General features: G+C 50.9%; 8 protein-coding genes across 8 annotated transcripts; 1 reads left to right on the forward strand and 7 right to left on the reverse strand.

Annotated features, from left to right (window-relative positions):
* Nucleotides 1-153: 153 nt before the first annotated feature.
* On the reverse strand, nt 154-1,961 carry Pdw03_8358 (Cryptochrome/DNA photolyase, class 1; the record flags this gene model as incomplete). Its single annotated transcript, XM_014678015.1, has 2 exons — nt 154-694; nt 754-1,961. The coding sequence occupies 2 exons, from the start codon at nt 1,959-1,961 to the stop codon at nt 154-156; spliced, it is 1,749 nt and encodes a 582-aa protein (XP_014533501.1).
* A 1,023-nt stretch (nt 1,962-2,984) lies between these two features.
* Nucleotides 2,985-3,956, forward strand: Pdw03_8359 (uncharacterized protein; the record flags this gene model as incomplete). The annotated part of the gene is made up of 1 exon (XM_014678017.1): nt 2,985-3,956. The coding sequence occupies one exon, from the start codon at nt 2,985-2,987 to the stop codon at nt 3,954-3,956; it is 972 nt and encodes a 323-aa protein (XP_014533503.1).
* Nucleotides 3,957-4,145: 189 nt separating this feature from the next.
* Pdw03_8360 (Cation/H+ exchanger) lies at nt 4,146-6,940 on the reverse strand (the record flags this gene model as incomplete). Its single annotated transcript, XM_014678018.1, has 3 exons — nt 4,146-5,612; nt 5,679-6,758; nt 6,806-6,940. 3 exons carry the CDS (start codon nt 6,938-6,940, stop codon nt 4,146-4,148), a joined length of 2,682 nt encoding a protein of 893 aa, XP_014533504.1.
* An 807-nt stretch (nt 6,941-7,747) lies between these two features.
* Nucleotides 7,748-12,067, reverse strand: Pdw03_8361 (CDR ABC transporter; the record flags this gene model as incomplete). The annotated part of the gene is made up of 1 exon (XM_014678019.1): nt 7,748-12,067. One exon carries the CDS (start codon nt 12,065-12,067, stop codon nt 7,748-7,750), a length of 4,320 nt encoding a protein of 1,439 aa, XP_014533505.1.
* Nucleotides 12,068-13,205: 1,138 nt separating this feature from the next.
* On the reverse strand, nt 13,206-13,805 carry Pdw03_8362 (Aminotransferase, class IV; the record flags this gene model as incomplete). Its single annotated transcript, XM_066101940.1, has 2 exons — nt 13,206-13,648; nt 13,763-13,805. 2 exons carry the CDS (start codon nt 13,803-13,805, stop codon nt 13,206-13,208), a joined length of 486 nt encoding a protein of 161 aa, XP_065957023.1.
* A 545-nt stretch (nt 13,806-14,350) lies between these two features.
* On the reverse strand, nt 14,351-15,735 carry Pdw03_8363 (Formaldehyde dehydrogenase, putative; the record flags this gene model as incomplete). Its single annotated transcript, XM_014678020.1, has 3 exons — nt 14,351-14,581; nt 14,635-15,667; nt 15,716-15,735. The coding sequence occupies 3 exons, from the start codon at nt 15,733-15,735 to the stop codon at nt 14,351-14,353; spliced, it is 1,284 nt and encodes a 427-aa protein (XP_014533506.1).
* A 570-nt stretch (nt 15,736-16,305) lies between these two features.
* Nucleotides 16,306-19,431, reverse strand: Pdw03_8364 (putative serine-rich protein; the record flags this gene model as incomplete). Its single annotated transcript, XM_014678021.1, has 2 exons — nt 16,306-19,096; nt 19,175-19,431. The coding sequence occupies 2 exons, from the start codon at nt 19,429-19,431 to the stop codon at nt 16,306-16,308; spliced, it is 3,048 nt and encodes a 1,015-aa protein (XP_014533507.1).
* A 544-nt stretch (nt 19,432-19,975) lies between these two features.
* On the reverse strand, nt 19,976-23,445 carry Pdw03_8365 (Protein kinase and ribonuclease Ire1, putative; the record flags this gene model as incomplete). The annotated part of the gene is made up of 2 exons (XM_014678022.1): nt 19,976-20,432; nt 20,486-23,445. The coding sequence occupies 2 exons, from the start codon at nt 23,443-23,445 to the stop codon at nt 19,976-19,978; spliced, it is 3,417 nt and encodes a 1,138-aa protein (XP_014533508.1).
* Nucleotides 23,446-23,565: the final 120 nt, after the last annotated feature.

Consider the following 23,565-nt stretch of genomic DNA (forward strand, 5'->3'; position numbering starts at 1 on the left):
CAATTCGACAATTCCCACTTGGCGTGCAATTTCTCCAACTTTTTAGCTTCAACTTTGGACAGAAGTACGGAGTATATATCTCACCTGATCAAAGTTGGCAATTTTACCCTTCATTTTTATTAATAAGTTCTACACTTCACTCTATTTTAGATACTACTTCTTAATTACACTCTTGAACCGCTCCAACGCTCGACCTCGGCTCTCTGCATGGTCAACAATGGGCTTGGGGTAGCCATTTTTCTGCGCGATGGCTGCCGCTCCCTTCGCGTAAGGCTCGTGGATGGCATTTCCAGACACGTCGCGTAATTCCGGAACCCACTGCCGAATGTAGTCCCCCTCTGGATCGAATCGCTCACTCTGGCGAAGAGGATTGAAAATGCGGAAGTATGGCTGTGGGTCCACACCAGTGCTGGACCCGAATCCCCACCCGCCGTGATTGGACGCGAAATCGCCATCAATCAGATTCTCCATGAAGTAGCGCTCACCACGGCGCCAGTCGAGCATCAAGTCTTTGGTAAGGAATGATGAGACGACCATGCGCGTACGATTATGCATCCACGCGCAGTGACGGAGCTGGCGCATTGCTGCATCGACGATCGGGAAGCCTGTCTTGCCATCGCACCAGGCTTGGAACAGGTCCTTGTCGTATTCCCATTCAATATTGGTATGCTCGGGCTTGAAACATTTGTTCATACTATACCAAGTCTTAGCGTCAGGATGGGAAACCCGTTGTCCTGGAAGATCAAAGCTTACCAAATGAAGGGCCAGTTCACCAAAACATGCTTGTAAAAGTCACGCCAGGCCAGCTCGCTGATCCAGGTCATGTAACCAGGATCATGTCGATCGAGGTGGCCTTTGTTGGTCCTCTTCGCTGCGACAACAGCAGTCCTGGCGCTGAGCGCCCCGCATGCAAAGTAGGGACTCAAGGCCGAAGTGTGCTCTCCAGACAACATGCTCCGGAACTCCTCATACTTTTTACCTTTCTCCTCGAGAAAGTTGTCTAGTCGCTGCAGAGCCTCATGTTCACCGGCCGGGTACAGCTTTTCGAAGCGTTTCTGGTCTTCGTCTGATAAGAGGTACATTTTGGGTGTAGCTGGGACTTGGCAATCGAACAGGTCCTTAAATTGTTGGCGCGCATTCCCTGAATTTGACCCGGGTTCCTCGGAGACTTCGAGATAGTCCGGGTTTTCTTTCAAAAAGGCCAACCAAGATCGATACCATGGTGTATAAACGGAATATTGTTTCCCTTGCTGGCTAGCCAGCATGCCCGGAGTGACCACACATGTATCATGAGTGGGAGTAAAATTGATATCGCTCTCCACACAGAGTCTAACAAGCTTAGATTCACGCCGCAGTTCGTCTACCTCATACTCGATGTTTGCAAATAGGCTCTTCGCGCCCCACTGTTGACACAATTCCACAATCCGTTCCGGGATTGCCTTCCGTTTCACCTGTGTTTCCATGTACAGAGGAATATCCAACTCTCCCAGGTCCTGTTGCAGTCGCTTGAGGGTGCGCAAGGTGAAATCCACTCGGGCGGGGCTAGTCAAATGGGCCGTCCAATCCTCGGGGGAGACAATGTAAAGTCCTATCAACGGGACCTGTTTCTCTTTCGAAATTTGGTAGGCCGTGTACAGCGCCCTACTGTCATGAAGCCGGAGATCGCTCTTGAACCAATGTACCACGGCGTTACCCACGTCGATTGATCGGCGTTTGTCAGCGGTTTCCCGGCAAGCATTCTGTAGTGTTTCAATGGGGCGTTCCAGCTCGCCATCGATGTATGCTTGGCAGCGCTCGTTGCTCATCTCGGGTGGATAGAATTGGCGTAAGACTATACCGAAATCCTCGGTTTTCTTTGCATTTGGGTGTGGTTGGTGCAAGTCGCAACGACCCTTTTTACTAACCTGCGGACCATTGGGCTGTTCCGGAGCCGGTTCCGTGGCTTTCCTCTTTGGTGGCATAGTCGATAGGTTGCGAACAAGGTGCGCTCGCAATTGACGAGAGTGAAACGCGCGAGGGATTGATCGAAAACAATAGCGAAACAGATCCTGCATTGCTGAGAATGACAGAGTGTTCAAATAAAAAGAAAGAAATCCTCGATCCAGAGATCGAGATCGAGTTCAGATCGGATGACGTCACAGTTCGATCTATCGCGTCCCAGCATCCTCGGCTCTGGACTTGGTGCATTTTTTGATCAATCATGTCGATGATGCCAGTGATGTCCACAATGTGGGGTGGTTATGTCAGTGAGGCTATTGTATCGATGACAGTACATCAGTTGCTCCCATTGACTCCCCGATCCACTTTTTTGGTCAATCAGCAAGCTCGGCCTAGTTCCATAGCACAGTGGATCTGCCGTTCGGCTTTTGGCGAATCAGGCGCCAGATGTGAATAGCTTCGTGGTCCAAGTCCAATTGTTTTCCCCGAAAAGACCTCCAATTCAACATGGAGTCCTTATACTTCACGCTGGTTATCTGCAGGGCTCATCTGTCGTCTTCCGTGGGTACCCACCTTCTCAGCTATCCTCTCCCTATGGCTGTATATTGCTCATATGTCTTAAGCTTCAAAGCAAGGGGGATTGACAACTCCGAACAAAGATTCAGCCACAAGATCAAGAATGCGAAGAACGTCAGGGGGGATACATGGTGTTCGAGTCCAATCTGACATGCAACGACAGACTCTCCCAAAGATGGATCCATGGCTCGAGAACTTCCTCATCTCCCTGTCAACCAGTACGCTTTCGCCAATTTCCCCGCAAACCGGAGGAGCTGTCATGGAATCAGCTCTATGTGCTGTACTTGCCCCCGATATCGTCCAAGTTCTTCTTGCCACTGAAGTGCTTTTGAATGACCTTTAAGCTTCCTGCTCGGCACAACGGAAAAAAAATTATACCGTCTTCCCATCCTCAATCCCCCTTTTATCGAAATTTCCTATTCATCTATCTGGTATCATAGGACATAACCAGCAATGTCCCTCTATCGCCAATGGCTACCGAAAATGCCGGCAGCATCGCAACCCCACTCATCCACAGCTATGGTACATCCGATCCTACCCGCACAGGTTTGTTCGCCGCCTTCGCCGCACTAGCCTGGTACAACGCCATCGAACTTATCATCATCTGCTTCTTCTCCTTCAAACGCTGGAACGGCACCTACTTCTGGAGCCTACTCGTCTCCTCCGTCTGCATCGTGCCGTACGGTCTCGGGTTCGTCCTTCTCTTCTTCTCCACAGGCGTCACTCCCTGGTTATGCGTGACCCTCGTCGTGCTGGGCTGGTGCGGTATGGTCACCGGCCAGTCTGTCGTGCTGTGGTCGCGACTGCATCTAGTGCTACAGAATAGGAAGCTGCTGCGCGGTGTGTTGTGGATGATCTGTATCGATGCTGTACTATTCCATCTTCCGACAACGGTTTTGTTGTACGGGACTGTTGCTCATCCCAGAAGTCGCTGGGCCCGCGGATACGATACCATGGAGCGTGTCCAGGTGGTCGGCTTCTGTTTACAGGAATTGACTATCTCCAGCATTTACGTCTGGGAAACGATCAAACTCCTTCGTCTCAGGCCCGAGGGCCGCCCCCAGGGAATTCTGAACCAGTTGCTGGTTATCAATATCCTCATTCTGATATTGGATATCGCGGTGGTAGTCATCGAGTACGTCGGATACTATGCTGTGCAGGTCTTGTTCAAACCTGTCGCTTATAGCGTCAAGTTGAAATTTGAATACGCCATCCTCGGCAAATTGATCGCGGTTGTGCGCGGTGGCTTGGACAGTCAGGAGACGCACTCCAGTGCGCGGGAGATAAATGAGACTAGCTTGTTTCCGTCGGATGGGGACTGGCCTCGGAATATGCACTCGCTGATGCGGGATCGTCGCCAGTACAGTCCGCCGTGGTTTTGGGAAGGGAGGAGGTCCGGTCAGTCTACATCTGCATCATCTGGTGTTCTGCAAAATTCATGAAATCCTGCTTTAGTATGGTGTTTTGGCTCTGGGGTTTGGCTTTCCTTTCACTTGGTTACATAGACAGTGATAATCTCTGTCATTTCGGTTCATATAGCATGGTCCAAAATGTTAATATGAACAAATTAATATTCTCAAATGGTTAATCAAAATCTTCACGCCTGCTTCACGAGAGATCTCAAAATATGTTCAGCGATAGTAATCAGCCAATCCAGTGTCGGTCCCAGCCTGCAGCACCAATACACTGCCGTAAATCCTACTCTCGGGCAGTACCATCGCAGTCCCGACAGCTCCCAGAGCCCGGCGGGTCTCCTGGCCAACACCGTCCTCCAAAATACCCAGCTCAATTTCAGAGGAGATACTACGACGACCGACAATGACAATGTTGTTCGCCTTGTTGGAAGTGTGGTTAAGTTCCTCGCGCACAAAAACGACAGCCAGTTGGACTGCGTCGGTGATGGTCTCGTTGACAGCTGGTTGGTGGAAGACAACACGCTCTTGAAGTTCCTCTGGTACTGAATCGCGGAGCGTCTCGAAGAAGACCATATCGGATTGAGAGCTGGACGAGGGGAGTGCACTTGAGGTAGAGGCAGCAACTGCAGTCGACACGCCTGTTTTGGTGCTGTCACTGCCCAGTGCACCAATTTGTAGAACAGTCGCAGTGACCGAGTCATTTTGGGCGAGCTGCATGACCATCCGGAGAGCGAAGCGGTCGTCATCACCGCCGAAGAAAGGAAGCACAATGTGGTGAGAGCGGCTGCCCGTTGGCTGACGGGCGAAGATGGAGCCTTGGAGGCTCAGGCCGCTGGCGGTCCGTGAGATCACGGGTCCCTTGGATGAGGCTGAGGCTGGGCTGTATTCAATAAAGATGCCTACATGGCCTGTTACTCGCTCCAGGATATCAGAAACGAAGCTTGTGTAGGCGCCATTGGAGAACCGATTTGTGTCGTCGATCTCCAATCCATTATGGTGGTCGGCCAGTGTTCCAGTCTCGCTCCAGGGGAGAAGGAGCATATATGCGGTGTCCTGCTGTGCCATGCCGATGACAGTGTCTGCGTAAGAGTGCTCGGGGACAACAGATACACCAGCCATAAGCGAAAGATCATGCCAGTCTCCGAAGGCACGGAATGTGTTGACCACCGGATCCCACAGCGCATGCTCGCCCGCTGCAGCAACCTTCATGACACTAGAATCACGGTCGGTCAATTCCATTAGCCTAACACCATGCACCTTGAGTGTAGTGTTTTCCTCCTCTTCTGGGGTAAAGGAATCTTCAACGGTTTGCTCGGTTTGCTTTTGCATTTTCGCTGGGTGGATTCGTGATGACACAGCTGCACGTCCATTTGGGCTGAGCAGAGCTGCCACGGTGCAGACACCCGACAGACCATCGAGACGGAGATAGACAAGGAGCTTGCGTACTGGAACGGTCTTCAACTGACCCTTGGCAAGGGCAACGCTGTCATTTCGGTCATGGTGCTGAACAGGGTTGCCTTCCCAGTCAATTTCCCCGCGTCTCCATCGCTCGACCTTGACCTGGTACCATCTTGGATACAGCCAGGTGGTTAACGGAGTAGTAAGGAATGTGGTGACCAAGGCCATCACGACAAAGATTGTAAACGTGCGAGTGCTCAAAATTTTGGCTTGGAGACCAATATTCTGTGAGCGTTTAAATTAGAGTTCCATTCTCAGTCAGGGAAATTTTGACTGGTGTCATAAACGTACCAGCACAATTAGTTCCACCAGCCCCTTGCAGCTCATTAACACACCGATTGAAAAACTTTCCCGCCATAAAAGGCCACAGAGCCGCGACGCAACAGCACCTCCGGTAACCTTCGCAATGAATGCGATGGCAATTACACCGACCACATAACCCCAGACAATTCCAGAGTCAAGGAGGCCCAGATTGGTACTCAAACCGGACAGAGTGAAATAAAGCGGCAAGAAAATGACAGCGACCAAGTCCTCAACTTTCTCGGTGATTTTGATGGCAAAGCCGCCTTCGTGCGGGCAGATCAATCCGATAACAAAGCCACCAAAGATGGCGTGAATACCAATAACCTGAGTGAAGAATGCCGAGGCCAGAGCTATGAGCAAAGTCAGGGCAACCACCGACTGGCTGGGCCCTTTTTGCAGGCTGCCCGTTTTCTCGAGGAAGCAAAGGAACAGTGGGCGGAAAGCAAAGGTCAAAAAGAGTATGTAGGCAACACAGACTAGCAGCACGTACAGAGCCGTGATGCCACTGCCCGCGTTGACAAGAGCAACGCAGAGTGCAAGCAGGATCCAGCCCACCACATCATTTCCAACTCCGGCGGATAGCACGATAACACCAACCTTGGTTGATAGTAGCTTCAGCTCCGTAAGGATACGGCACAGCACAGGGAAAGCTGTGATGGCCATGGAGATCCCGATGAACAGGAGATATGTACCGAAGGCAATGGGTTTGGTACCAGGGTCATCGTGGAATTCATGATAGAGGCCATACGAGATGGCACAACCCAACCCGAAGGGCAAGATCATGCCCGCGGCAGACACGCTCAACGCGACCCGCCAATTACTGATCAGGAAGCGGAGATCGGTTTCAAGACCAACCAAGAAAAGAAAAAGCACCAGGCCCAGATTGGCGACTACGTTAAGGCCGGGAATGCTGGCGGTCGGAAAAATGGCGTCGGTAAATCCGGGAATGCGACCCATCACTGATGGGCCCAAAACAATCCCCCCGATGACCTCTGCGATCACTCGGGGCTGACGAAGCTTCGAAAGAGGCCAGTGGATCAGACGGCATAACACGATGATTATAACGGCCTTTTGGTCAGTTAAAGTTCTGGGTTCTCGGATACCGACATAGTTACCTGGATTATAAACAGCACCAGCGGGTTCTTGGGGTCATAATGGGATGGGTTGCCACCTTCGAGGATGCCACCCTGGGGGCTAACTACGTTGGTGCTATTAGCCGTGGCCGTAGGGGTAGCGTTGGTGGCCGCCATGCTGGATTGTATCCAGCTTAGGCAGGCAAAAGACGTTAAAGGGGATTTTGCGAGTCAAGATGTTGGTGACGACAAAATGAAAGGATCAGCGCTAGTACGAGGGGCCAATAAGATTTGAAGTGCCAATGCCATGGATCTTTTTCACGGCTTGGCTTTGCTAATCTCAAACTGGATCGGTCAAAAGGCTTTGGTAAAAGGATTCAAGATGATGCTCAAGGTTCCTGTTGGGACAAAGAAACCCGCTTTTGTCATATCTACTTCCTCCATGCTGTGAAATACTGTCGCAGTCCCCCGCGTACCTCACTAATCTCCGCATCTTTAAAAGTTCCCACGTGATATTGACAGCCCGGGCCTTTTTAGGCGAAAGGATTTACCCCAGATTACGCATCTACCCTCCTATACATAGCCTTATTGCCTTAAATTTTCCGTTCGGTAGAATCAAACCATCTGTAAAGTTGTGGGGCATGAATATTCTACGGAATACAATGAGGGGGATCCTATCTGAAGAGAAACAATGTGAAGTGATTCTTTATGAAGGGCCGTATACTCTCCAACTCCACATTGCTAATCGTACATGTTGCGAAGGAAGTCACAAAAGAAAATGAAGAAGCCGAGATTTTTGATTATATAAAGAAAGCAATGCCTTTTATCAACATCTATGTATAAACGAGCCAGGTATCAAAATGTGTAGCAAATGTACAAGAACAAAGACCTCGTAAAGAGGGCTCAAAGAAGACCAAAAAAGACCACTGAAACACCAAGCAAATACAAATCCTTCGGGCACTATCTATGTTCCAACGGAGCCAATCAAGCCTTCTTTGTCTTAGCCTTAGAGCCCCGCACCCTGAAGAGGTAATAAAGCGTGATAGCAGCAAAGATATTGAAAATGAAATAACACCAGAAGATTCCGTAGTTTCTCCAGCGATCACCCCACTCAATCTTCCTTGCAGAAAGGTACTGATCCGCGGAGCGGAGAGAACAGTACTCACAACCGGACGTGGCATTGTAATTAACAAGCGTCCCGGGCGCAGTCGCGAGATACTTCTCCATATACTGGAAGCAGGTCTGACCAGACGGCGGATCAAAGACACTCATTTCCGCATCATTACATTCGACCGGACGGCCATGGAGCGCCGTAGCCCCGATACCGCCGATGTAGTAGGTAAATGGCGAGACACGGTACATGAATATCCAAAAGCGAGGGAGTTCATCGGGTGGTTGCATGACGCCGTTGAAGATGAAGGAAAGACCAAACATCAGCGTGGCCAGCATAGCTGCGAGTGCGGGCTCCGGGATTGCGCAGACGGCTAGCTGTGCCATGCTTGCGGCGTAGATGTAGAATTGAACGATAAAGAGCATGATCAGGGAGCGACGCTCGGAGTCTTGGTCGGAGCCGAAGACGGACCAGTAGAAGCAGGCCCAAGAACAAACACCGAGACAGACTTGGAAGGGAATTTCCACGAGCATCTGGGACAGGATGAAGACTTTCCAGGAGTAGATACGGGATGGTCGTTCGCGGACTTCGTAGAGGGAGCGCTGGAAAACGAATTTGGGCATGATCTGATTCACAAGGGTGTTGAAAATTGTGCACAACAGGAAAATACTGAAAAGCACGTTTTGGAAGCCTTGTTGGGAGTTGTCTGCTTTCCAGAACGAGAAGCCGATGAATAAACCAGACACAATACCCAACACAAACTTGGAGTAGATGTATTCTGGCTGACGGTAGTACTGTTGGAAGACTCTTGCAAGGACATAGTACAGCTGGCTGCTGAGTGGCATGGCGAACTCGGAGTCGTCATCGTCAAGCTCATCAGACTTGTCCACGACAGGTTGGTGAATAGACGGCTTGCGGGCGTAATGAAGTCGTTCGACCTCAGCTTGTACCTCTTCATACTCTGGACTCTTGTTCCAGGCCTCAACCCAGTCTACTGTGCAAGAATCGCCAGCAACCATTTCAAGAACATATTCAGCGGGATTCTCAAGTTTCTCACATGCTCGCGCGCCATTTTGCCTGAAGTAATTCAAAAGAGTGGAGGATTGGCTTCCGATGTCGCCAAAGTAGACTGTTTTTCCTCCCTTGGCAAGGAAGAGCAAACGATCGAAGGTTTGGAACAACTGCGCACTAGGCTGATGGATTGTTGCAAGAACAGCCTGGCCATGATCTGCAAGTCTTCTCAGGAATTGACAAATGGTCCAAGAGCTTTGGGAGTCGAGACCGCTAGTAGGTTCATCGAGGAAGATAAGCAGGGTGGGCTTGGCAGCAAGTTCGACACCAATACTAAGCAGTTTCCTTTGCTCGACGTTGAGACCCTCTCCCAGGTTTCCCACGACCGCTTCGGCGAAATCTCCCATGCCTAAGATTTGGATGACTTGTTCAACGTACTCATACTTCTCTTGTTTAGTAACATTTTGAGGTTGACGAAGCATTGCACTGAAACGCAAAGCTTCTCTCACAGTGGTACTGTCCAGATGAAGATCTTGCTGTTGTACATATCCAGTCCGACGGGGAAAGTTTGCTGCAAGTCCCTTGCCGTTCACGAAGATATCACCGGAGACAATGCCAATGGAGACTCTCTGCGCAAGAACATCAAGTAGTGTTGTCTTTCCAGCTCCTGAAACACCCATCAAGGCAGTCAGGCTACCAGGCTTGACCCAACCATTGACATTGTCCAAGAGTCTTCGGGTGCCCTCCTTCACAGGGATGTCGTAGTTGAGAGAGTGCCATGACAGAATGTCCTTTTGCTCGGGCAGACGGATGGTGTCACTGGTTTTCTGCAGCTCGAGCTTATTTACCTCCTCAATTCCAAGCTCGACACTGTGACCTTCCTGTAGATACTTGGGTGCATGTCCAGGGCGGAAGACCAAGGCCTCGGCCTTTGACTTATCATCTGTGATGTACTCTGTGGCAATCAAGTAGAGAGCATTGAAGGCGATGAAGAAAGCGATGAGAATTCCATAGTTCCGCCACATGTGAGAGTGCTTGTACTCGTAGTTCTTCTCGATGAAAGCATCCCCAGATACCGTTCTTTGACCGGCGACTGCACCGACAGTGGAACAGATGAAAGACGTGCCAGTTCCATAACTTGGGACGAATGTGGAACAGTCGAATGTCCGACCATGGAATTCATTGGCCACAAGTGCTTCGAAGGTATAGTAGATCGGGTTGATCCACCGGATCCAAGAAAGCCACGGATGCATGTACGGCTGCGGAAGAGTAAACCCAGTATAAACGACAATGCAAAGCACAAGCACACCGGCAATCGCCATAGCCTGCCCAGAAGTTTTAGTCAACGCACCGACACTGCGGAACATGCCAGACATAGACAAAACTGCAGTGAGCAAGAATAGGTAATGGATGAAGAAAGCTCCCGCTTCGCGGCGCAGGTTTGCCATGAAGTAGAGGACTATCGTGAAAATTGAAATTCGTATGATCTTGATCGGTAGATCGACGACAAGACTGGCTAGGGCTTCGGTGAATGGGTGGACAAAGGCATATCCAGCTTGCTTTTCGACGACAGGGCGCTGAGCATAAAGTTGAAGGATTTCGTTGATCGTAAGTAGAGCGTTCATAAGCACAGCAAAATACATCACTGCACCCTTTTGGAAGAAGAAGCTGGGTGAATCCGGAGTATTGTAGAAGATGGATCCAATGATCAGAGAGAGAACGATCTGGACAACAACCGGTGACATGGCTGTTGGGAGATCCTGAAGCATTCGCTGGTGGGCTCTGCGCGTGCAAAGCCGAACCTGCATAGGGATGGAGAGCAGGAAAGGGCTGCGAGATCGAGTGTGGTGGGCTTGCCGCTCTTCGTGGCTTTCCATGAGCCTCTTCGCGTCGTCTCCATTTGGCGGATGTTCACTTTCGAACTTGGAAATATCGTCATGCAAAAGCTGACACTCCGGGCTCTTTTTCCAATGCTCGGAAAACTCCTTCGCTGTGCGGGGAACCTTGTTCTCCATGCCAGGCCGTGCCGTCCGTTCTGCGGGGTTGGTGATAGCAGTCAAGAAGTCGCCGCTGACTTGGCGCTCGGGTCTCTCCCAGCCCATGTCTTCGAAATAGGATACTGCACGGTCTCTGGGTCCGTAGTAGATCTGGTATCCTTCGTATAGCAGGATCACCTTGTCGAAAAGATCATACATTGATTGCGATGCTTGGTAGGCTGCAATGGCATGGCAAGACTTTCCCATATCAGCTGCGAGACGCAGTGAGCTAACAAATTTCAGAGCGGATGCAGCATCCAGACCACGGGTGCTGTTGTCCCATGCTCCGATGCGACAGCGAGCCAGAAACATCTCAGCAATACTGACTCGCTTTCTCTCACCTCCACTAACACCACGTACAAATTCATTGCCCACCTTGGTGTTGTAGGTGTGAGACAATCCAAAGACGGACAGAACTACCTGAGTGATTGTCTCAACGTATTCATCGCGGGTCATACCTTCCGGGCGTTGTTGGGGTGCACGAGCATGGGCGGCGAATGTGAGGGTCTGACCCACAGTCAAGTGAGGGAAATGAAGGTCGACCTCCTTGTTGTATGCAACCTCTCCTCGGTGATGTTTGATCATGTGATCAAATGCAACTCCTTCGTAATGAAGTTTACTTTCAGGCTCTACTGTCAAACCCCCAAGGTGTCCGCAGATAGTCTTCAGGAAAGTCGTACATCCACTACCGGGTCGACCCAAGACAAGAAGGAGTTCTCCTCCCTGAAGTAGGCCATCGAAGCTGCGAAGGATTTGTCTAGGTGGTGAGCTCCGTCCCGTCAAAGCTCTTATCGCTGATTGGAAGGGCACTTTCAAACTGGAAGTGAGAGTTTCCTGGTATTGAAGAGCGGAGCCGGAACCGCTCACACATAGATTGGAGAAGACCACGCCTTGCTGAAGGATATCAATGCCTGAGTCATTCACCTGGTCCAACACCATCTGCGCCCATCGGTGATGATCAAATCGGGGGTTGGTTGGATCCAGGTGGGGGTCGAGACCTTCTTTCTTGCTTGCCGATCTTGAAAGTTGTTGGCCAAGTTTGCTGGAGGCAATGCGAGTCAAGGCCTGTTGTTCTCGTTCCTCTAGAGCAGTTGCAGTTCGCGCCGTGATTGGAGCGAACTCGGGCTCATCGTGGTCCTTCTCCATGGCGAGGAATGGACTTGTGTGTAAGAGCGTAAAACTCTAGGCTCTTGAAACAGGCGAGCGAACCTGACCCTTTTAATCAAAATCATTGTATCGGTGGACGGACAGCGAAGCCACCGAAGTTATCCACCTCTACCTCGTGGGGGGGGGGAGGCTTTCCGACGTACAACGGAGAAACGGAGTCCGTTTCACCGAGCTCCCTTACCTATTTTGGGTATTTAAGTGGGTCGATTATGAACCTCCAAGGTTCAACTGCAACGTCAATGCTATTAGCACGGAGTTTATTGGGAGGTTCTGCTCGAATCTGCCATACAAATTAAGAAATATATCTATGTCAATACATGCTCAACCAAAGTCCACGAGTATCCCATGCCTGCACACCACTCCATTTAGGCTTCCTACTTTATCTCCGTACCATTTTCAGGTATGCCTTTGTTTACATCGAGTTTAACATCAAATTTGGGCAATGGATCCACACATCTCCTACCCTTTGTCCGACCCCGAGCATCAATAGCTGATATCGGTGATTAGGGGGAATTTTTCCCATCTCCAGAGCCTAGCCCCGAGGTCTTTTTTGCTGTGTGCAATATTTGTAATCTTTACAATAGTGGCTCATCCTATAGACTTGGTCCTCAATCTACTTGTCGTTTCAAGGGTTTAAATATAGACCATCGGCACACAAGATGGTTTAAATTAGTTGGACTCTAAGTGGCTGAGTCTGAACAGGGACGAACTATACCACTCAACACATGCAGAAAGTTGCCCCTGCAAAGCTGAAATTAAAAATCTCAAGCAAGCCAGAGCAAGTAAGAACAGTTAGCACATAGAGTGGATTTAAATTCTAAAGAGGAAGGGCCTAGGTAGCTGCACTGAAAGAGCAGCTCAGGAGAACTCATCTCACTCGGAATGTAAAACCATGACAATTAATTTGTATTTTTAGAAAGAAACTGAGACTGTAGGCTTCCTGTAATTGGATGAACCTGCCACAACCCTCGAGCCTGTTCATGGGACACTAGCACCATTCAGCTCTCCTCCTATCCTTGCTGTGTCCATCCCTTCGGTGGTACCTGCCCCTCACAGTTCCAGATTGTATACCATGAAGAGTCTGATGCAACTTTGCTCAAGCCTCACCACCCTCCTTCTAAGCCCAGCAATGATACGCAAATTGATCACCACGGGACTGAATTGTAATACTACCCTCAGACACCAACGCTGCCACTGTACCAGCAGCAATGAACTCAGCAAACTCACGCAGCTCCTCATAAGCAATCCACCTCTTCTCCACCCGATAGCCCAACGTGTAGGCAATTTCCGGCACTGAAGCCACTGCAACGGAGTCGATCGCATCGTGGCTATTCACCTGGCTCAAAGTGAGCTGATCGCCGTCCCACTTCACTCCAATGAAAGCAGAAGTTGAGTACTCATCAATTTCAGTGCGAGGCGCACTATCCAAATGAAGATTAATCCCAAACCCTTCCTGCCGCACCTGGTCACTGTTCCGCAACACAGGGGCATATTTCCCACCAACCTTGGCAGTGCTGATTCCGTGCGGTGCACAGCGATCAAAGTCCTCCAAAATCAGCACTTTTTCCGCGGCAGCTCCGTGGTACACACCAGTTGGTTATAGCAAATACAACCAGCGTTGTATCCTCTGGCGAACTTGGCCCTTGTTACGCAGAGGATGAGTATGGGTCTGACATATATTGCGGCGCCGGAGTCGTGGAGTGGTCCATGCTCGCATTTGCACAGACTGCTAGCTGCATGCACTAGATGAAAAGAATCCTCTGGAACGACTAGGATGGAGACTCCTTTAGCGGAGTACTGCATGCGCTTGGCGTTGCAGTTGGGGCGAAAGATGGTTAGCTTGTCATCGGCTAGGTGGCGGAAGGCTTTAAATCCTTCGTAGACTAGCTGGCCCTAGTTTTAGCCCGGCGTCATCCCGTGTATGGGTAGGAAGTGTGAGGCGACGAATTGCAGTGCAGACCATTTGTTGTTACCGCTATGGGAGAAGACTATGTTGACAGGGCCGTTGCCTGACAAGAATGAAAATGTCCTGTGATCTACTATAGAGCCTTTTGTCTACCATTTCGGGCTTTAAAGCCCAGGGCATTCCAATCGAGTGCAATGAATGAGGAGGGGGGGGGGGGGGGGGGGGGGGGGGGGGGGGGGGGGAAACACGGCAAGTTGTTAATTAAGTGCAGAGTGACTAGTTCTCATGAGCCAGTGCTTATTTATTTGAGAGCTAAGGCGTGCAAGGGGTTTCAAAGCTTTTGCTGACTTTGCTGACTACTCGTCAACTTCAAGGCTCAGGTTATGAACTGGCAGGTCGCTGTAGCTTTGCATCTGTTGGCTACGTCCAAATGCCGTCACTAAGCACACTTTCAGTCTGCCTGGGATCTCATGCTGTGAGAACTTCTGGTACATCTCCGCGATGTTCTCAAATTCATCCACATACGTGAACATCCACGCCGAATCGAGCTTTCCTTGTACCACCAGATCCATCAAGAACGGATAATACTGCACCTGGTAAGCTATCAATCTAAATCAGAAGAGAAAAGAACCCAGCCTACCTTTTGCGGCCACGTTTGACCCCCACGCACTGTAAGTGCTTTCTGCATCAACGGCCCAATTGGGAAGTCATGCATCGTGAAGAAGAAATCCCCAACCAATGCCATATTGCCACCTTTACGGGTTGCCTTGATTATCGCCGATAGTGTATCACTGCTATCCTTCTCCTGTCCATTTGCCCGTGTCGACGGATACTCGGTTTTCGGCGAACTACGGAACCCACTAGCCTCAATAGATCGATCAAGGCCTTGCTCCTGAATCGACAAAATGTACTCGGCCACATCGGGATGAGCATCCACATTAATAGGAGTCATGCCGAAGTCTTCGGCAATTCGCAGTCTTTGCGCATCCTTATCCATGGCATAGATCTTCTTGGCCCCACGGAGCTTCGCCAGTCGCTGCGTAGCAAGGCCAATCGGCCCACAACCCCACACACCCACCACATCGCCTTCCTGCACCTCAGCCAACTCCAGCGCATGCCAAGCGGTGGTCATGACATTTGTCAGACCAAGTAATTTCCGCGCATCGATATGCTCCGGCGCCCTGACGCACGATAAGTCTGCATGCGGCACACGGCAGTACTCCGCCTGGTCACCGGGATACCCACCACACAGCCGACTGTAGCCCAGCTTCCCGCCGAGTCGGTGTCCGTACGCGGCTTCCACTTCCTTGGATGGGTTTGTGTTGTCGCAGAGCGAATACTTCTGTCGCTGGCAATAGTCGCAGGTGCCGCATGAGATGACGGGCAGGATGATGACCCGGTCACCGGCTTTGAGGGTTTTGACATTCGGCCCGACTTCTTCCACAATGCCGATGGCTTCTTGGCCGAGAATGTCGCCTTTTTCCATTGCGTCTTTGAGCTCGCCCTCGTATAGGTGGATGTCTGAGCCGGAGATCGTGCAGTGGGTGATTTGGACAATGGCGTCGGCAGGGTCTGTGATTTTTGGCTTGGGTACGATTCCCACTTCGACTTCTCGTGTGCCCATCCACTGCGCTGCCTTCATCACTCTGGTGGGGTGCGGCGTGTATGCCGTGCTGCGTTACATTAGAGTGAGGCGGGCTGTGTGCGGTGGCAACACTTACCTGGGCATTACGGCCGCCATGGTTGGGAGTAGCTGTCGATCACCGATGTAAAAAGAACAGTGAGAATGAGTATTGAAGCGAAGTGTCGATTAAACGTTGATGCTGCCGATGTGTGAGTGTTTGCTCCAACTGTTGAAGATCGAGACATGCCACGATTGAAGCAATGGCAAAATAATGTCAAGATTATGCTAGTAACCGAGTGGCCACAAAGCCATAGAATTGCCATCGGATTTATCGGACCTATAGTTTTTCAGACCTCCTATCCAAGCCGGAACTCAAGGCCGGCTACCATCACCCATACAGGCAAACACCAGCATAGAGTCAATTTGTAAACTTGACAATTTATGGAAACATATACACAACGTTCAGTGCTCCAATATCAGAGGTTCTAGTAGGTGTGTCTGATCTCGACTGGGTTCAATCACAATTTTGAAATGAAGATTGCATTTCGTGTTCAGCGTTGGTTCAATATCATACATACTCTGGTGGAAACAATGTACAGGGTTCTTTCGATGTTGGCAGAGGTAAAAAAGCAATGAATCGCATACATGGGAAACAATGGGATATCTTAAAAAATCAAAGAATTCATCTTAATCGGACCGCTGAGACCAGGGCTTGCGCATTTTGATTGACTGGCCATTGGGCATTATGTCGCCTGACTCACTGTCACTTTGGCTATCATCGTCACTGGTGGAGTCAGATTCAGATTCAGACTCAGACTCACCAGAGCTGGGCACTTCGTACACATCACCGCGGGGAGCTGGGGCAGATTTGGGCTCAGGTCGCAGCTTAACAGCCAGTTCCTGTTTTTTACTGCTCAGCAAGTCTTTAAGGGTTATATTTGGCTTTCTTGTGACAGGTTCCCGCGGGGTGGACTTTTGTGCCTCCAGCCTTTGTTCGCAGACTTGTAGATTTTCACGCAAGGCTTCCAGTCTGAGGCGGAGCGGCTTTCGCTTAGCGTATTCTAATCTGGAGTTGGCCAATTTCTGCAAGAGATTCTGCATCTCGGTCAAAACAATCGTGAGCTGGGGATCATAGTTTTCCCGAAGCTTGTGCTCGATTTCGGCCCTCTCTGCGATTTCCTTGTTCCTTATTGCTTTCTCATCCTCCTTGGCCTTCGCCTTTGCCTTCTTTTCGATTTCAACTTGCTGGGTTAAATAATCGATATCAAATCCGGGTGGGTAGACCACCTGACTACTGGACGGTGCTGCCTGAGCATGTTCGGAAGAAGATTTGTATGTTTTGTTATTGGCGATTGCCTTGGGTGTGGCTTTGCTAGATTTGGAGGTCGAAGGTGTTCCCTGGGTAGATTTGACAGCGTTGGGCGTCTGCTGAGCGGGCTTGCCCTTGGACGTAGTATTTCGTGGGGTCGCGCTCAAAGGAATCTCCTGGGTAGGGCTGATGGTGGGGACGGATTTGATGATCGCAGCGTTGCGCCGAGTGGAGCGTGGAGCGGGGTCCAAGCTAGAAGCAAGACTCTCCCCCTCGGCGAAAGATACGGATCGCCTCTCTGTTATTGGGGAATCCTTGGCACGGATGGCTGATTGCAGCGTTCTTGTTCTTTCAATTGCTGGAGTCTGTTTGTTAACAGAAGCACTAGTAGGCGCATCGGCAACAGTCCCGATGCTACTTGGGAAAAGCGGCCCACCAAAAGAGTTCTGGGTGGATGCTACGTCAGATTCTTGCGAAAAATCCAACCTGACAGGTTGCTTGCTAGGAGGGCTCTGTGTGATTCCCAGGCCAATTCCAGATAGAAGAGGTTTGAGGGGCGCTTCGTTCTCCTCTCGAACACTAGCTTTTCGAGCTGGGCTCGAGAAAGAAGGCGCACGGATCCGCCTGCGCATTGGGCTCGTTTGAGCGGCTGGCGACTTCGACATGCAATGTCGGGCCTGTTCAGAGCGCACAATGACCGCAGGCACTGATCGTGGAGGAGTAGATGGGACCCGGGTGGAGGGATGGGTCTGTTCTTGTCGAGCTTCTTTGACCGACACGGGCTCTTCGGAGGCCTGCTTTCGCTTGCGTGATTGAGTCTCAAGATTTGTACCGTTTGTTTTCAACATCGACGGATCCGACTGCTCTGAGAATTGGGAGCTCCTAGTTACTCTAGGCTCTTCCATCTGTACATCGCCCTCTAGATCAATCACATCCCCAGTGATCGGAATTGAGTGATCAATTCGAGGCGTGATGGGCTCATCCTTGGGTCTATCCTCTCCGCTGGCATCAGAGTCCGATTCAGACTCGGAATCAGACTCGGAATCAGACTCAGACTCAGACTCAGACTCAGACTCAGACTCAGACTCGACCTGATCTTGCATTTCTCTTTGGTCCTGTTGGGCATTCTTCTTTACCCCTTCTACCCTGTAGTCCTCACTGTCGCTTTCCTCTTCGCGCGATGACTCACTGGAGATCCCGATCACCGTTTCCGCTTGCTTTTTCTGCAGGGGTCGAGATACAATCTGAGCCACTGCCGCAAGATGTCCTTGCCCTTTGACTCCATTTGGCATGCCCGGCTTAGATGGAATTTTCACGATACGTTGCGAAGCAGACTCTGATTCCATGTCACTGGAGCTCGCAGTAGCCTCCTCGGTAGGTTGCATCTGTTGGTGGGGAGTGTTATGTTTGAGCGCAGATGATATAGGTGGGGATTTAGCATCGTCGGGCATTTGCGTAATTGTCCGCTTGGCTGTACTACTCGCAATGGGTGGTAGCTTTGTGAGCTTTTGCAACCTAGGCTGCAGTTGGGATGAGCTGGCAACTACAAATGCAGTTGTAGGTTGGGATCTGGCAATAGATGCTTGTCGCTCGGCTGGTGATGGAGACTCGCCGAGCTCCTCGCTTTCGTGCCTGGGAGGTGGTGTGCCAGCAATGGTAGGGCCTGTAGACTTTGCAGGAGAGGAAGTGGTGACGAGATTATGGACTTCAACCGAAGAAAGAGGTAAATCGCGATGGCAGTGCTCAACTGGTGACTCCTGAGCTGAGAGATGAGGGTCATTATTGGTATGCTGAGACGATTCAGGCGAATGTTCCCAATGAACATGAGATTGAGAGAGAGATCGAGAGTGAGTACGCAGCGATGGAACGCTGCTCTCCTCATCTTCTTCCTGAATAGCCGGGAATTGGGTCTCCATGGCTTCCTTTTTATCCTTCATGGCACGCTTTCGTTCATAAGCAACGATAGCAGCATCCCAATCCTGATCGACAGACGGGAATCGCTCGGGGGCAGCTACGGTAGGCTTCTGAATAACGCGAACGGATCCACGTTGGTCAAGGCCATCAGTGCGGGCTTTTCCATAGTCAACCCAGACATCAGCAACAGTCAGATCGGGATAAAGATCGAGTTCCTCCTTCGTGTCATCGAGGATTTTCTTGATCGAAAGCGGTCTATCAACCAACATAGTTAGCAATTGAAGTTTGAGACACCGGATGAGCTTCTCATCCATCAAGCTTATGAACACTTACTCCAGTTCTGGGTGAAGCTTTGCCCAGTGTTCTTGGATCATACCCGCAAGCCCACCAAGCGAAACCTCCTCGGGGCGTTCAAGGACAAGCAAGAAGACACCAGGTTTCTTTAGTGTCGATGAGACTCCAGATCCCTGGCTAGAATCATCGTTGGCAGGCTTTCGCGCGCCAAGGAAGGTCCTGCCCCAGCTGGAGCTCGAGCTCGAGCTCAGCTGCTCCCGCGGGAAGACTTTAATTGAAAGTCGGAGGAACACCATTGCATAAAGTGATACAATAAACAGCAGATGCGCGTATGACTGAGAGTTTTGATTGGAACAATGGTGCGTGAGGTCGGGAAGTTGTGGTGACGGTAGTTGCTAGTAAAAGCCGGTAGAGCTAGCGTGGAACGGCAATTAATGGTAGGAAGGAAATTGGGAAAGATGAATTATCAGACACACATGACCTCTCAAAGAGACAAGGTGCCAAACACCAAACGAGATGGTGCAGGGTGAGTGGGTGAGTGCGCAAGAGAGAAAAAGGTGCGGAGAGAAATCAGAACGCGGAAGAAACTGGCGCGAAGTAATCACGTCGGCGATCCACTTTATCTGTCTATGAGACATATTACTGATTTACTTGACAAGGACAAGAAAATGATGAACGCTTTTTTTTCGCCTTTTGGTAGATTGATATCAACAAAGTTAAGGGTTCCTGAGAGGTTCCATACAAAACAGATGCTATATAATAAACAATATACATGGGATGGATTTTCAGATAATGCCCTCTATGTATATATTTTCCAAAGAGACATCGTTAGATAAAGTTCTATTCCGGAGGCACAAAATACCTCCGGAAGCGATCAATGCGAGTCAAACCCAGCTCAACAACGACTGCATGACAGCTCATCAACAAGCTCGGGAACCTGTATGTCCAGAAATTGAGATACCCTTCGGGCAAGCCACCAATATAATCCTTCAGATGATCAGGCATATCATTGTAGTGATTGCGCTTGTTGCGGAGAGCCCTCAAGAGATCCAGCATCCGGGACCCAGTGTACTTGCGCTGCTTGCCGAGATTGTCTTTAAAGTCTCGCGGCAATGAGCGCAGGAAATCCATTTCGGGACCCATTACCCGCTCAGCCACTGATTCCAGACAAAGTAGGGAGTCCGATGGAGGGTCGCGGGGCTCGAATTCAAAGTGGTCAGATACATCACAGAGGAACGTGAGACGGTCTGACGGGGGCCAGAAGAACGGATGCATCAACACAGCGCTTGCGTCGGGACTACAAGTTCATGTCAGTAAATTGAGTGTGTTGATGGGAAGTAGGATGCTTACCGTTGGCGAGGGTCTAAAGACAGCATTGAGCGGATCAAATCATCCGCCTCGAAAGCATAGTCGCCTAGGCGGTTTAATTCCTCCAAATCAAATTGGCCCTTGACGATGTTTGCCTCGCGCATGAATTTGCCATTCTTGTCGAATGGGTGACCGCCACGGGTCAAGACGTAGTAGAACACGCAACCCAATGAGAAGATATCGATGGCCCTAGTGGCGCGGCGGTTTGTCTGTGGGTCTACCACAGCAGGCTCCGAGGACTCGGTGTGCTGGGATGCGAGAGATATAGGACCGTCATCATCCACCAGAAGTTCTGGGGCACGCCATCCGGAAGTTCCAGCAGCGTGGGCAGTGGTCGCCCTGAATGAGCTTTGGTTGTCTTCAAGTTTCTTGCACAGGCCGAAATCCGAGATGAGGAGCCGCAATGACCGCGAAACAGTCCGGCCACGCGGCATAGCCACGAGAATGTTCTGCGGCTTCAGATCACGATGGACGATCTTCAAAGAGTGCAAGTAACGGACACCCTGAGTGATCTGGCGTAGCACGTCGGGCAAGTCTAAGCCAGTTTGAATTAGTTCCGGGTAGCTGGCGGGACGCTCAATCACATCCTGCAGAGATGCTGGACAAAGCTCGAGGCCAATATACAAGAACCCGGTGGCTTGCTCGCGGCAAAAGTATCGGATCACATTATGGTGGTCATCACTTTCCTGCAATAGGCCCACCTCATGGGATGCAATGTCATAGAATTCCATCAACATACGCTTGACCGCTACGTCTCTTCCATCGAACGAACCACGGTAAACCACGGTGCCATGACTACCATGTCCAAGCACAACATCAGTGAAAACCTGAAGCCGGCCGATGCGAACAACGCCATCCATCTCAATAATCTCATTTGAAACAGTCCGGACCGTTTGAGCATCGTTCTCAAGTCGAGACTTGGGGGCTAGACTGTTGGCCTGCTCCACGACCTGGTCGACCCCCTCAGGGCTATCACCCTCACTACCAGGCTTCTTGCGACGGCGGTGTGACTTCCCTCCTCTAGAACCCCGAGCGCGGGGCTTTTTCTTTGGCTTTCCAGCCTCGTTGGAGTCCTCGTCATCAGGGCCGCGCGACGGCTCACGAATCTGTACACGCGGGGTGGAGTCTAGAGTGTGGTTTGGCGACGCGCGCGGGGTTGATGCACCCTCAGGTGACGCATCGTCCAAGTCTAAACTCACCGTGACGCTAGGAACTTGTTGAGTTGGAGTAGATGAACGCTTGACATCCGGGGCACCACCGACAACAGGGGTGGAAGGGGTCGATAGAGAGGGCTTGTCACTTGAGTTGATGATGTTCTTTATGTCCAATTTCTGCTTGGCCAAATCGCGAAGGTGGTGCGAGTTGAAGTAGATGAACGTGCAGATGAACATTAAAATCAACGTCACAACAATATCCAAAGCGTTGTCCCAGCTCTTGCGAATGATGGCGCTATTTCGCAATGCGGGGGGCAAAGCAAGCTCGGACGGACTGCGAAAGACATCTCGCGGTGTATCATTTGAAAGTTCAGATAAAGATGACCCGGCGATTTTAGGAATGTGTGGACGGATGATCCGAGGGCCAGTGAGAGAGTGAACACCGGCCAACGCATTCCGTTGTTGACGCGCAGTAAGACTCATAAGGGCTTGTCCCCGACGGAAGAAGTCTTTGTCGTAGCATTGAGCCATTGGAGCGCGGCCTGTGGCCAGGGGATAGGTTTCCTCTGAAAAGGCATACCAGCCCCCTGCCTCAGTGCAATCGATGAATACACGCATGTCCCTTTCATCGCCAAGGGATCCATAATCGGGATCCGGTGGCTGAAGAGGCTGTGAGAGCAGGACTAGCGGAGTCGAGGCATTGGGTGCATCTTTGTTGGCAGGACGAATCACATCAAAGACTCGTGCCACAGGAGATGAAAAGCGCTGGGTGTAGCGAGGCCGATCCATGCGCGAGTGATCGAATCCCAACACAACGCCATCATGCATGCTGTAAATGTGGCTTTCATCCATCGTCCTGTAGTACTGGCTCTGTAGGTCCATATCACGGTTGTTCGGTGCCCACTCGGAGTATTTCAACGTGCAAATTGGATCTCCCGTCTCTGTGTTTTGTATGGCGATGGCATATTCAACTCGACCAAGAATTAAAGTTCCAGATGTCGACTCGCACTCATCGGAGTCCGAATCTTCTCCGTTCACCTTCCGACATTCCGGTGCAGCGGTAATCGGACCACGGGAACTAAACACCCGCAAAATGCTGCCAGTCCGGGCGTCAACGGTGTATAGTGTAGTTTCTTTCCGAGCAGTATAGGTCACAGCAGGCTCGGTACCAGAATAGGGGGTTTCGTCAACAAGTTGCTTCACAGTTAAGCCGAGCTTTTGCAAGCCGGCATCGGGGGCGGGGCTGTAGATATAAAGGCTGCCATCTTGGCTCGGTTCGACAATCCATAAAAAGTCGTCTTCGGGCTCGGTATCGTCAAAACTGGAACGATTCGCTCGGTGGTAGATGCTTTCGACCAGAGGACTGCTCGGGACCTCCAGGGCCCAACGAGCAGATCCGGTCTTGCGATCACGGGCGTGAATGGTTCCGTCGACGGTCGCCAGTAGCACAAAATCCTCAACCTCCCAGTCCTGCAAGGACCGCGCGTGAAGCTGCGAAGCCAAGCCCGCAGCGGTGCTGCTGGCTTGGACAGGAGGGGCTCGAACGGCGCGGCCGGAGCCTGCCAGAGCCAGAGTAGCAAGGGCGCTCGCATCGTTGGGTTTCACGATGGGTGGTACGACCAAATTGGCCGCATTTTGTCTTGATGACTCTTGTGCTAGAGGCACAGAGATACGAGAGATGGGGTCATGAGCATCTGGTTGCTGCAGCGGAGCAACCAAAGCTGGGAGAAGGAGGAGTGCGACACTGGCGGGAAGTGTCGAACGGAAGCCCGGCAGCCGCCACCGCATCGTGGAGCTGTCAGCACAAAGATTGAAGGGTAGGTGGACGATCGAGGGAGCGAATGGGGTAGCGGAAGGCGTCGCATAGGCCAACGTTGTATGAACAAAGGTTTTAACGGTTCAAGTGAA

This window comes from Penicillium digitatum, chromosome 3 (assembly GCF_016767815.1).
Source record: "Penicillium digitatum chromosome 3, complete sequence".
In the NCBI taxonomy this organism is placed as follows: Eukaryota; Fungi; Ascomycota; class Eurotiomycetes; order Eurotiales; family Aspergillaceae; genus Penicillium; species Penicillium digitatum.